The 14639-nt window shown below is 35.8% G+C and overlaps 1 protein-coding gene across 1 annotated transcript; it reads right to left on the bottom strand.

Annotated features, from left to right (window-relative positions):
- Window positions 1–6522: 6522 nt before the first annotated feature.
- LOC138868438 (uncharacterized) lies at window positions 6523–7718 on the bottom strand. The gene is made up of 3 exons (XM_070145992.1): window positions 7441–7718; window positions 6913–7042; window positions 6523–6804 (listed from the first exon to the last, which is right to left on the bottom strand). The coding sequence occupies exons 1-3, from the start codon at window positions 7716–7718 to the stop codon at window positions 6523–6525; spliced, it is 690 nt and encodes a 229-aa protein (XP_070002093.1).
- Between the last annotated feature and the right edge of the window lie 6921 nt (window positions 7719–14639).

Raw genomic sequence — 14639 nt, 5'->3', positions numbered from 1 at the left:
ATGAGCATCTTGGCTCTTGAAATTCAGACTGTACATCGCACCTCAGTTGTGCTTGAGTTATGTAGCTTATAACGCTATATGTCCCTCAGAGATATTATTATGCACTTAGCATGCTTACGACTGATACTCGGTATTTTGTTGTAATGAGCAAATTTGGCTCGATGTGCATCTCCTTATGTGAGATCTATGTGTGGATCGGGTGGTACGCCACCATGGGTATGTTATCTGGATCGGGTTGCACGCCGCAACAATGTGATGTTGAGTATAGTTTTCTATATGCTATTTTGTATGCCTTGTTTCCTGTTTTCTAAGGAAAGTCCGTATTAGTGCGTGGGATTGGTAATTCCTTCCAGAGTTCGTTTTTTTTTTTGTATCGTGTTCGAATTGGTAGCCTATTGGCATATTGGGGGCATCATATGCGACTTTTGATTATATCTGGGGTGGCCTATTGCCTGAGCAGTTCGTAATGGGTGAGACGAGATCATTGAATTCGAGATCAGTGCAATCTGAGTATATGAAGTAAATTAAGGGGCTAAGACTATTGTTTGGTTCATAATGAGGTGATAGTTCTTGCCAAAAGTATAGACCCAATGAATTGTTGATTCGGCGGTGTTATGAATTTATACAGATCTCATCCGTCGTGTCGGTATTGTAAGAATTTGAACAAGACCTATGTATGTCATGCAGAGCATGGGATGTGTAATGATTTTTCTTCTAGATGGGATCAATGGAAGTTCTTGACTAGTTGAGTACGTAAACGTTCATGGTTCGGAAGGGAGGTGAAGTCCTCATGTTACCTTAGGATGATATGGTATATGCGATATGTTGTGAAGGATTGAGATTTGCGTGTGTAAGGTTATGGTTCAGTTCTGAAGGGAAATTCATAACATTCTTAGGCAATACGGGCAGCTTTAGATGATTAGAGGGATGAACTTCAAATGATTAGGATGAACGATCTTCAGATGATTAAGGAAATTGTATTTCTAATCATAGTGATTTGTAGAGGGTATATGTTTCAGAAAAGAAAAAAAAGGCCAATGTGATTAAGTTGATGGCACTTCAATAGTATTGCGGCACTTTAAGGCTGGATCGACTGCTGATATTCGAGTTGCTTGTATGGCACATGGAAATTTTAGAGTATTTATCATGGAATGATTGGGTATCAAAGGTGTGCATGTATTCACACTATGGAAACTGGAATCAGGTATGATGATTTGTGTGCCATATGGAGTTGGAGACTGGGAGTTCTCATGTACAGGCTAGGTTGTGGTGGTGGATCGTGTGTATTCGGCACCGTTTAGCGGCAATCGGGATTTGGAGGCTCGAGTGGATCTTTGTTTGCTGGTATGTTAGATTTTGGATGTGATGTCGGAATTCAGACTGGTTGTCTTAGTGTTGAGTGATTCTGAACTATTGCGCTACGGGCAATACCGAAAATGCCACGGGTTGAGTGATGAAGTGCATTGGATTATGTTCTAGCAGAGTGGTTTATATTTCAAAGGACCAGCGGACGGTTGGGAAGGATTGCTTTCTTAATTGGGCATTCGTGATGGATGTCAGTGCAAAGGTTGCTATCATTAATTCAGTTACGGTGTTGGGGGACTTTTCAGATGAGTTTCATATGGCTAGGCATGTCGCCGGGCGAGGTTGTTGATTTCGGTATTAATTTGGTGCCGGGCACCGGATCATCTGGCTCCGATAGGAGTTGTAGTAGTGGAAGTCGAGCGGGATGAGTAATTGGGTGTTGCTCGGTGAATAATGTACCGGTCATGTTCTATCAGGTTTGCGTGGTGTGTATTATTTGTTTCACCATGAGTGTAATGATTTGCTTTAGCTCCAGACATCAATTGAGTATGGTTGTCGATTTCAAGCATAGTGACTTGAGGTGTTTCCTGTGGAGTAGTATTTGGATAGGAACGCGCTTTGCAGCAAAGCTGTGTGGAAACATGACATTGCGGGTCAAATTTGTGTATCCTATTTCTATGATGTGAGACAGGGTCTCAGCCTTGTGTTGTGGCAGTACTGGTGAGTTTGAGGTACAGCTCTCTCAGTTGAGTCATTTTCATGAATTGAATATGTTCGGACCGTTTCTTATTGGTACATGTATTATGCAAGTTGTGGCTTAGGCATGTATTGATGTGTCATGTCACCTGAGTAGTGTGTTTGGTCAGAAGAGATCGTTGATATCATTAATGAATGCGAACGGATTCAATTTCAGTATGTGTGATGGGTAAATATCGAGGTTCGGTTCAAAAAAAATTTGTTATGGTAATTGCCGGAGGAGAAATGGCCTCATGAATGGTTGATCTGAGCAATAATTACGATTTATTGCGTGTTTCAATTACCGTTGGCAGTATATGAAAGTGTTGGAATGAGACCTTGGCTAATAAGAGATTTCTATCGGTATTTGGTTGTTGTGGGCAACTGCTGTGAATGGAAGTTATCGATGCATGTGTTTGAGTTATTGGTGTATCATATAATTGCACCCGAGGTTGCAGGCATGGTCTATTACAGCTGGTTCAGACTTATTCTGAATATAGGTGTGAGGTTCTGATCTTGTGTATGATTCCGAAAAGTGAAATGTGGTTCTATGATTTATGGGCTAGACTGGATTGTGTGATTTTAGTTAAAACGTGTTATCGGACCCATGTGAGATAGGATGATGTGGGATCATCCTCGGGTTTATGCTCGATAAGGTCATTCAGCTTTCGGTTGGCTTCAAGGACAACTTTGGGTACGCTTGAGGACGAGCGTTTGTTTAAGTTGGGGAGAATGTGACGACCCGACCCGTCGTCACGTGAGTTACTGCCCCGTTTCCCCCATTTTATGCTTCTTCATGTTTCGTTATCGGTATTTGGTGTATTAGAGTTAAATCGGATTGGTTTTAATAAGAAATAAGACACTTAGTCTCTTTTAAGAAGGCTTAAGTTGGAAAGGTTAACCGGATGTTGACTTATAGGTTAGAGGGTTCGGATGTGAGTTCCGATGGTTCGGTTAGCTTCGGAAGGTGATTTGTGACTTAGGAGAGTGATCGGAAGTGGTTTTGGAGGTACGGTATAGAATTAGGCTTGAATTGGCGAAGTTAGTATTTTGGCAAATTCCGGTTGATAGGTGATATTTTGATCCGAGGGTCAGAATGGAATTCCGAGAGTTTCTGTAGCTTCGTTATGTCATTTTGGACTTGTCTGCAAAATTTGAGGTCATTCGGACGTGGTTTGGTTGGGTTTTTGATCAAAAAATGGAATTTGGAAGTTCTTGAGATTCATAGGCTTGAATTCGATGTGAATTGATGATTTTAGTGTTAGTCCAGGTGTTTTGATGATTGGAACGAGGTTGAATAATGTTTAGGATGCGTTGGTGCTTTTGGTTGAGGTCCCGGGGGCCTCGGGCGTGTTTCGGGTGAGTTTTGAGCGAGTACGAACACCCCGGAACTTAGAAAATGGAGGGGGCAGCAGGTGTGGCGCGGACCGCGCTGGGCGCGCTAGCCTAGCGTTGACCGCGTCAAAGTGAGCGCGGCCGCGGTCACTGAAGATTGCAGGTTACTGGTCCTACTTCGGAAGCTCATATCTTTTGATCCACAAGGAATTTTGAGGTGATTCAAAATCAAAGGTTGTAGCCCTTTGTGTCTAGTTTCCAGAAAGGTAAAGATATCGCACTTTGGAAATCTGTAGCGAAGGTTATGGCCAAAATACTAAAGCCTATCCCTGCAGAGCAAGACCTGCGCGGCCGCGGTCGTTTTTGCGCGGACCCCGCTGGTTTTGCGCGGACCGCAGTCATTTTTGTGCGGTCAGTGGTGTCGCAATCCGAGGGGTACTCTATAATTACGAGGTTTTGGGTTTTATTTGATATTTTAACCTAGAGAGCTCGGATTTTGGCGATTTTTCAAAGGTTTTTCAAAGAGCTCGGTCGGGGTAAGGGATTCTAACTCAGATTTGGTTAGAGTACATGAATCTATCACTGAATTCATCATTTAATTCGTGATTTAAGATGGAATTTGGGTAGAAAATTGTGGAACCTTTCAAAATGTAAAATAATGATTTGAAGGATCAAATGGTATCGGAATTGGATAATTTTGGTATGGTTAGACTCGTGAGGGTATGAGGATTCTGAAAATGTAAATTTTTACCCGATTCCGAGATGTGCGCCCGGGGCTCGGGTTTTGCTAATTTCGAGATTTTTTATATTTTTCGAATGTTTTCGCTTGGGCTTTGTTCCCTTAGCATATTATGACGTATTCGTTCTGATTTTAGATAGATTCGACGCGCGTGGAGGCCAATTCAAGGGGCAAAGGCGTCGTGAGCTAGAGAATTAGCCAGTTCGAGGTGAGTAATTGATGTAAATGATGTCCTGAGGGTTTGAAACCCCGAAATTTCACATCGTAACGCTATATTGATGTGACTTGCACGCCGGATAATGGGCATGGGGTAGAGCACCATTGGGGATTGTGACTTAGTCCGTCCTGAGAGATGTTTTTACCGTATTTTCTACTTGGATTTAATTGTTACATTTGGGCTTCTTGCCAATTATTTGAATCCTTCAGGGATTGACATCACTGTTTTCGCATACATGCATATCATTTGATCTCAGTCCAAGGTTTTAAATACTGTTTTGCAAACTCAGCCATCTTTCTAAGATTTGAAAACTTAAATGATATTTCTAAATGATATTTCGGGCTGAGAATTACTATTTTACAAATGCCCAAGGGGCTTATTATGAATTCTGGACTGAGCATGGATCGGGCTGCGCGCCGCAGCAGTGATTTGAAACAGTGGTAACAATGACACTGTATGATGTGACTTGAAACAGTGGTAACAATGGCACTGTGTGATATAAATTGGTCAGGTAACAATGACTGACCAGGACTTGATTGATGCCACGAGATGGCTTGTTATTGCGCTTGGGCTATAGGAGCCCCTCCAGAGTCTGTACACACCCCCAATGAGCGTCGTCGACGATAAATAAATATGGATGGCTCGGGCTGCACGCCGCAGTGGGTACTAGAGGGTACCGTCATATGCATTACATTGCACTCATGCATTTATTCTTTATCTGAATTATCTGCCATAATAATTATGTGCTCTTATTTCATTGACTGGTTGCTTTGTACTGTTCTGAGCCTGAGGGGCTGATACTGCTCTGAGATACTGAGCCCGAAGGGCCGATTTCTACTTATTATTTTGATACTGAGCCTGAGGGGCAGATTTCTAATTACTATTTTGATACTGAGCCCGAGGGGCAGATTTCTACTTGTTATTTTGATACTGAGCCCGTGGGGCAGATTTCTACTTGTTGTTTTGATATTGAGCCCGAGGGGCAGGTTTCTACTTGTCATTTTACTACCAAATTACCTGTTTTACTAGTTTAAAAAAAATTTCACATGATATTTCACTGAATTGTTATTTTAAATGATTTCACTGCTTCTGTATAGAATGTTGTGTGCCTTAACGTGTTCTCTTACCTTCAGTCATTATTTATATTTATTACTCACTGGGTCGGAGTACTCACATTACTCCCTGCACCATGTGTGCAGGTACAGGTATTCCTGAGGCATAGAGCGAGTTTTCTGCTGTTCAGTTTTCATCGGAGTTATCGAGGTAGCTGCATGGCGTTCGCAAACCCGTTTTCTCCCTTATCTTCTGTTATTTATGATATCTTCAGACTTTGTTCCTAATTCCATACCTTGTAGAATTTTAGTAAACTCTGTAGTAGCTCATGACTTGTGACACCCCGGTTAGGGTTGAGTTGGGTTGAATTTTCCGTATTTTATCTATACTTCCCGCTATTGGATATTATTAAACCATGTTTATACTATAATTGTGTTAATTAATTGTCTTAAAAGGATTAATTGGGTTGAATGGCTGGCCTTGTCTTCATGAGAGGCGTCATCACGACCAGGTTCGGGAATTGGGTCGTGGCAATGACCCACTGGTTATATTGCTGCTAGTCCAAAGCTCTTGGACATTGCATGTGCAACCATTGAAGCAACTTGTTCCAGACATTTCTTGTGTACTCACATTTCATAAACAGATGTTCTCTATTTTCCTCCTGCAGTTGGCAAAGTACACATTGTGTATCTACATTGAGTCCCCATTTGCATGGCCTATCAGAGGTCAATTGTTTTTCAAGCATTATGTGTCACATTATGAATCTTGCTTTTGATCATCCATTCAACTCGATTGTAGTCACCAAGTAGAGTCAAATGTATTTGCCTGATTAAACTTTTTTTGTGTGTCTGCGCATAATGTTGATTCTCTAGTATTTCGATGGCCTCAAAAACTTTCCTAATCATCCAACAAGATTGTTGTGGAGTTGTCAAGCTGGTGAACTGCTGTTCTTTGATGTAGTATGTGTGGATCCATCGAATTCACAGCTTGTCCTGTTTATGTGCCAGATCCCAGCAAGTTTTGGCTATTGCTGCTCGATTCCAAAGCTTCAAGTTAGTGAGATTAAGTCCACCTCCAGCTTTGGGCATACAGATTTATCCCATGCAACCAATGCTTTTTTTGTGAAAATACTGACACCTCACCAAATATAAGATTTGTAGATTCCTTCAATTAGCTTAATCACCTTGGTAGGCATCACAAATAGTTGTACCCAGAAAGCCTGGACACCAAACAATACACTCTGAACTAACTGCACTCTACCAGAATAAGAAAGGGTTTTTGCAGTCCAAGAGGTAATCCTAGCAGTCATTTTATCTGTGAGAGGCTGCCACTGGAGGATACTATGTTTCTTTATGGACAATGCAACTCCAAGATACTTGAAGGGCAAATCTCCAGTAGTGAATCCTAAGTGCTGCAATATCTGTTGCATGTGTTATGAAGGGACTCCGCCAATATAAACTTCACTCTTGCTTAGATTAGCATATAGTCCAGAAACATGAGGAAATAGCAGGAACTTTTGTTGTATTGCCTGCACAGATTTCATATCTCCTCTAGTAAAAAGCAGTAGATCATCAGCAAAGCTAAGGTATGTTATCCGAAGCTTGGCACACCTAGGGTGGTACTTGAACTTTTTAGCTGTCTTGGGGCCATTAAGATTTCTGCTCAGATGCTCCAATACTATAGCAAAAAAGAAGGGTGACATTTTTTTTAGAAGGACGGCATTGGGTCACATTGTTTTAGTCCCTTAGCAGCATTAAAGGGAACTGTTGGCTCCCCATTAACTATGATGGAGTAATTGACTGCTTGGATGCATTCCATTACATATAAGGTGAATAATTGAGGAAACCCCATCTCTTCCATAACTTGTCTTAGCTATGGCCATTTCACAGAATCATATGCTTTCTGTAGGCCTATCTTAATCATGCATTGAGGTGAGATGTACTTTCTAGCATAAGCCTTCACTAGTTCATGTGCTAGAATTATATTGTCTGCAATCACTCTCCCTGGTATAAATCAAGCCTGAGCTTCATTGATAACAGTAGTGATGATAACTTACATTCTAGATGCCAGGATCATAGAAATCAGTTTGTAGAGCATAGTGCAGCAGGAAATTGGTCGAAACTCCTCTACAATTTTAGGCTTGACAATCTTGGGTACTAATGTGATGGCAGTATAATTAACAGCTCTGTACATCCTGTTAGTAGCAAAGAAATCAAGTACAGCTTCTATGATCTCCTCTTTGATAACAGGGCATGCCTTCTTGAAGAAGCATGCATGCCTTATATCCATCAACTCCAGGAACTTTATCCTCTCCGATGGAGCATAGTCCTTCATAGATCTCTTTCTCAGTTACATCCTTACAAAGAAAAATTCTCTGTTGTTATGAAAGGCTTGGTCCCTTTTGCATAACCAACTTGTCTATTGCAGGAAGTGAATGAGCAGCAGTCCCCATCGGTGTTTTGTAGAAATTAACAATCTCCACCTTTAGAGTTTCAGGATCATTTAATCTGCATCCTGCAAGGAAATTAGTTCCTGGATTTGTTTCCTATGAGTCCTTTCCTTTATCACAGTTGTAAAATACCTTGTATTAGAGTTTCCTAATTTTATCCATTTTGCTCTAGCTTGTTGTTTTAGGGCTCCCTCTTCTACTTCACAAGTAGCTCATCAGTGCAGTTGGCATTGATGTTCTTTTGAACTATAACAAGCTCATTCCTGGCTGTATCAATCTTCTGTCTAATGAATTTGAACTCCTCAATATTAAGCTTCCTGAGCAATGGTCTAAGTTTTTTCAATTTCAACCAAATATTTTGCATTTTCCAGCTGTGTAATCTCTAAGTCCATACTTTCAGGACAATGCTTAGAAAAGCATCATGCTCAACCCGCACATTAAAAAACTTAAAAGGTATTTTCATACTGTCCTGATTTACTATGAAATTCAAGCTCATAGGGGTATGTCAAATGTGAAAGGGACATCATAGACACCAGTTATGTGTCCCCATTGTATCATCTATTTATAACTGCCAAATAGCATGTCAACACCAGCTTGTTTGTTAGACTATGTGTAATATGCACCCTCCCATGCCAATTAATTGATACCTAAGTCTTGAACACATTTTGTGAAGTCTTGGACCTAAGCTAGACTTATTGGATTTCCATGTAATCTGTTTTGTAACTGCAGCACAGAGTTGAAATCTCCTCCTAGAAGCCATGGTTTGGAGATTCCTTGTTCAATCTTTGTCAGGTTGTCCCAAAGCTGCTTCCTTTGCTCAATTGTGTTGTAACCATAAACTACTGTTAGCAGACACTCTTGATCACCTATAATCCCTTTAACTAGGCAATGGATAACTTGTGCTTCTACTCTAATTAGGGTAACTGTATAGTAGTTGGGGTCCCATATTAGCCAAATTCTCCAAGTAGTTGCACTAGTGTAATTATGTAAAACTTCCCAGCCAGGTGCAGTGTGGGAGCTCACTCTCTTCATATTATGTTCCTTAACTCTAGTTTTAATGATACCTGCAAGCTTTATGTTTTTGGTTTTTAAATAATTCTTCAGCTCTTTTTGCTTGTACCATTTATTGATGCCCCTGAAATTCAAAATTAGCCAAGCCATTTTGTATTGTGAGTGCCCCCACCTCTGTCATGAGGTAGGAAAGAGCTCACACTGGTACTCATTGTTACTCTATGAAGACCATTCCTATTAGTAGGAGGTGAAAGCATAGGGAATTGTCAAAGTTTATCACTAGGCTAGCCACCTCTTTACCTTTATCTGCTGAAATTTTTCTTGTGTCCCCTGCTCCAGTCGTCTCTTGATTCTGCCTATTCTCATGTGTCACCACTGGCAAGTTAGCCTGAGTTTGTTCTTGTACTGTGGTAGGTTGCAACAAATTCACTTTGTTGGCAATTTCTACCATCACTAGCCATTTGTATCTCCATACATATGTGACTCTCTTTGTTTCTCGTCTTCTATTTGGTTGTTCATTCTGTTGCATTCTAGGCCCTTGTTGAGTAGTACATGTGTGGCCAATAGTCTGGCATTTGTCACAATAGCTTGGCTTCCACTCATACACCAACTGCTGTTGAAATTTTCTGCCTCTAGAATCCATAACAGTTATCTAAGTAGGCAAGGTCTTTGTTATATTGACTTCTATCATCATCATTGCATAAGAAATTTTTGTTTGCTTGGTAGTGCATTCATTTGCTCACAATGATTTTTAAATTGCACTGGCTATTTTACTTAGTGACTCACTATCCCAGCAACTCGTAGGTAGTTTAGGGAATATCACCCATAGAAGGATCTCAGCTAGGAATTCCTGGCTTAAGTCAAAGTCAGGTGTCTGTGGCTTCAAAAATATTGGTTTATTGTTGGTGGTGTGAGGTCCAGCATAGAAAATTTTGTGCATATCCACCATCAATTGGAACTTAATCACATAATAGCCCTCATCATGTCAGAACAATTCCGGCTCAACAATATCTATTTTTTTTTAAAAGATAATTCATAGAAATTAAACTTATGCCAAATATATTTTTTGTTTGCCATCATTACCACTACCTCAATTGTTATTATTATGTTTTTTTACATTTTTCAGTTGGTACCCTGTTGTTAGTAGGTCAAAAGTTTTATTCAGCAACTTCTAACAATTATTTAATGTCATTAGTTAGAACTTACGTGAAGGAATTTGATCGCACCCATTAGAAATACTAGTATCTATATAAACGTGCGTTGCACGTTAATAATGACACATGATGGTTTAAATATTTACTTATATGAAAAAATAATAAAATTTAATTAATGAGAGAAAATTTATAGGAGTATGTAATACTACAACAATAATTTAAATGCCAAAAAGATATTGTTACATTAGCATAATACGTGAATTCAAAATGAAAGGATATCATCGGAACTTACATAAATGATCAGTTTTAGTCATGTTAAGTAGAAACTATGTATTGTAATATAAATGTATCTAATGTATGGTATCTTACCGAACACTTCTTTATAGACGGTATTTTTTTGTATATGTTTCCTTCTAAAACCAGAACACTTGTTGTCGATGTTGATACCTCTCTTGAAAAATGCAACATATAATTATTCGTGTAAGAAAACATATTGTGATAAATATAGTTCAATATTTAGGATGTTTGTCCTTGTGCTTTATTTATTATAACTACAAAATATAAACATATTGAAAATTATTTTCACACAAATTCAAAAGGATATTCTTTAGTTTCGGAAGACGAAAGTTGATTTTGGGGATAAACACATACTTAGACGCACATTGACCAATATCATAAGTTCTGCATGTATGACGTTATTGTCAAAACTTTTATATACCATATGTGTATTATTACATAAGTTATTTAGTGAGTCTAAGTTTTCATTAGCATGACGGGCATAAACCTATATTAAATGGAAGATCAATTTTAACTTAGTCTATTTTATATATACATATTATATATAATTATATATATATAGTGACACTAACATACGTAAGAAATAATGAACTTGACAACAAATATGTACAATAGAAGGCCAATTGGTATTAAAGTATTTAAGTATTCTTCTTGGTAGTTATTGTTGGTATCATCTTCTGTTGAGTCAAAACTAAAAAAATATTTTGTTTTTACCATAAAACTTAGCAATCAATATTTTATTTAGTTGATCAACATATTAATTTCTGCTAGCTAAGATAACTTTTTAATTTCTATTATGTAATTTGCACAAATTGCATTCTAATCTAATGATGAAGATATTTTCTTTATTAAATGCACTACTATTACCATTGTGGTTGATAATCAAGTGTACTTAGAAGAACCAAATCATCTTTTATTGGATGCTCTTCTTTGTTTCTAACGCGAGCCAAGAAGTCATGAATGTTGGAACGGTTCTTATTTTTATATTTCTTGTCATTTGAATATTTTTCATTTGAGATCATAAGTATAATTTTGGCAAGTTAGTTTGTACAGCTTCTGCTTTGGTCAATTTTGGAACAACTGATCGCACTTGACAAAAATCACCTCCCAACTTATTACTTTTCTACTAAATGGTTCATCGATATCCAATATATTGCTAAAACTATGGGCAATTGATTCGATCATCTGACGCTTAGTCAAAAGCATTTCATCTCATATTATCACTTTTGTTTTCCTTATAAAAGTAGTACTATAGATCTGATTTGATATATTTGTGATGGTTATTTCAGTTATTTGAAAGGGTATATTAATCTAAAGTGAGTTGTATGACCTTATAATAAAATCGTTGTTGGTACACCACTTGTTCTTATTGCTAACAATATCATGCCTCCGGATCTGACATTTTCAAGTAATGCATGACATAGCAATATCATTTCGATTCCACGCGGAGGCATCTGAAAAGGATAATCTCGCTATACCAAGATCGATTTTTTATAATATAGTCTTGAAAGCTTATTCTGGTTCAGGATTTAGCTTTGATTGTGCTTCCTCAAACACTTGTATGACCTTCTTAATATTATGTTTTTTTTAACTTGAAAAATAATTTTACTCATACGATTAATTTAAAAATAATTTAATTGGATTCTCTTCCTAAATAATTAATTGAAAGATTTAATTATTTTGTTTTAACATAAAATATAATTTATTTTCTGTTGAATTAGATTCTTAATATTAGTTCATCTCATATTTGAATATTTAACCGTGATTATAATTTTATCCACCATAAATCTTATTTCAAAGAGTAAAAAGATAGATGGCATTCCTCTTTTAGATCTTTATGTTTGCAAAATCATTAGTGGTGTTGCCTCTTACTAACATTTTTCTTTTTTTTCTCACACATTTATATTCCTAAAAAATTTCTTAGTTGTTCTTTAATAATTGAGTATAATTTTCTATATTACACGAAAAACTAATAATAATTTTTTTAATTTGAATAAGAAAGCACTTCAAATATAATATAGTAATATATTATCTTGGGGATTTTTTTCTCAATTTCAACGCTTTATGCAGTCTTTTTAGCATTACTTTTATTTTTTTGGTATTGAATATTATAAAGTGATAATGTATTACCAATATGGAAAATTCTTATGAAATTGATTTTATTAAACCTTCCTACATATTTTTAATAAGAATTCAATAGACAAGATTATATTGATTTTAAAATCTTAAACATTAAAAAAATTATATAGAAGTTATTGTAGTCCAAAAAATAAGTTATTACAACTATGTTCTTTCCCTATAAGTTCTTCTATTTAATATTTTAAGCCTATTTTGGTCTATTAATATTATATTTGTACTTTTATAATAATATAGACTCTCCTATTTCTAAATGAATTTAAATAATATAATACATTTTCAAATTAAATTAGTAATAGGAATTTTTAAGAAGTATATCCTAAAAGTGATAGTATTACAAGACTAATATCTATGTCCGAAAATAATTATACAATAGAATTCCTAAAGGTAATCATGTTGGATCACGTGTAGTGTTATGTCCTAAAACTAATAGGATACAAGGCTAATGTCTAGAATTCTGATTATGTTCTTTTATTATATTGTGAGTTATTATGTTTAATATTTAAAGGTTATTGTTTTGTAATCTAATATTTTATTTATGCCTTTATAATAATATAGATATGGATATAGTTATATATAGATAGATTTTTATTTTTATTTTTATTTTTATTTTTGCCTTATCAGCAATGGTTACTCTCCATCCGCAAGCTTGGGGCCAACATGCCCATGGAAATCGTCTACATTCTTTTCGTTTTATTCAGAGAATCGCTTGTTAAACAAACGCAAAAAAATAATAAAAAAGTGGAATACAATGATTAAATTCAAGTGCTTAATGTACAACTTCGTATCAGTAGTTATATTATGATTGTATCAGGTTCTATTATTTAAAAGTTGTAACTAAAGAAATATTATTAAAATATTTTATTATGCGTTTGGTAACCAATGATAGGCGACCTACTTTTTTTCAATTCCATGGATATTAATTAAAATTCATAATATGTCCTAAAAGTAATAGGATTACAAGGCTAATATTTGTATTAGAAATAATTATACTAATAAGATTTCTAAAGGTAATCATGTAGAATTCTTAACGTGTAGTATTATGTCCTAAAACTAATAGGATTACAAAGTTAATGTCTAGAATTCCGATTATGTCCTTTTATTGTGAGTTATTATGCTTAATATTTTAAGGCTATTTTGGTAATCCGACATTAAGATTTATGCTTTTATAATAATATAGATAGGTAAATTAGAGTCCCAAGCAAAATTAAAATACGTAATCTATACTATATTAAAAGCACGAAGGCCCTTAGCGAATTGTTGTTCGCCTTTTTTGTCCTTTTAAAATAAAGTTCTCACTGGACAAAATAGTCATTTAATTATTATCCTAATATTTAGTACTTTAAAATCGACTAAAAATTTGGTTAATAAATCTTTTCCTATTTAAACTATGTAGGAATTCCTAAAATTTAGGAATTTAAAGTCAATTAAAATTCCACATTACATAATTTTTTCCGTATTTGAACCATATAGGTAACTTGTTATCATTTTTACATGTTACTTTTCGTGGATGAAAAAGAGTAAATTAATGAAACTAAACTACGTGATCCTACAATTTTTATGCTAATATTTAAAAGGGAGTTAAAAAATGCATGAAAAACATAAATTGATTAAAAAAAAATAAAGTAGGCACGAGTTTAGACTTTAAAGAGCAATCAGGATGATCTTTTTTTTTTTTTTGAACATACTCAAATTCTTTTGTCTACTTTTATTGTCCAGATACTAGAAGATAATTAAATGATAATCTTTTTTAAATGTGAAATCTATTTTAAACGGTAAATATATTGATTAATATTTTATACAAAGGAATATGAATAGAAAATGACATATATATATGTATTTTATTTTATTTTTTGATTAAAACATTGTCTCCATTGATCATTTATGTGAAAAAAATTACATATTGAGTTTGACATCCCAAACTTTGTACATGATCATTGAGATGAGACTTTTATTGTTAGTCCTAACTAAAATTGTATATGATTTTAGAAAATCTATGGTGGGTCATATACGACATGTCTGGTTTGGCTGTTTTATCCTATATGATGTAGATTCCATCTATCCATGTTGGCGAGTCGTTTGACTTGATTAGGGAGTTCAACAAAAGAGTTGATTAGTCCCGAATGAAAGAAGTACTTCAAAAAGAAATCATATCTAATATAAGATAAATATCGAGGTAAAACTTTATAAAAAATGTTAGTAATAGTT

This window comes from Nicotiana sylvestris, chromosome 5 (genome assembly GCF_000393655.2).
Source record: "Nicotiana sylvestris chromosome 5, ASM39365v2, whole genome shotgun sequence".
NCBI classification, from domain to species: Eukaryota; Viridiplantae; Streptophyta; class Magnoliopsida; order Solanales; family Solanaceae; genus Nicotiana; species Nicotiana sylvestris.
The sequence above is the reverse complement of the archived record's forward strand: the minus strand, read 5'-3'. Positions and strand labels throughout refer to the sequence as shown.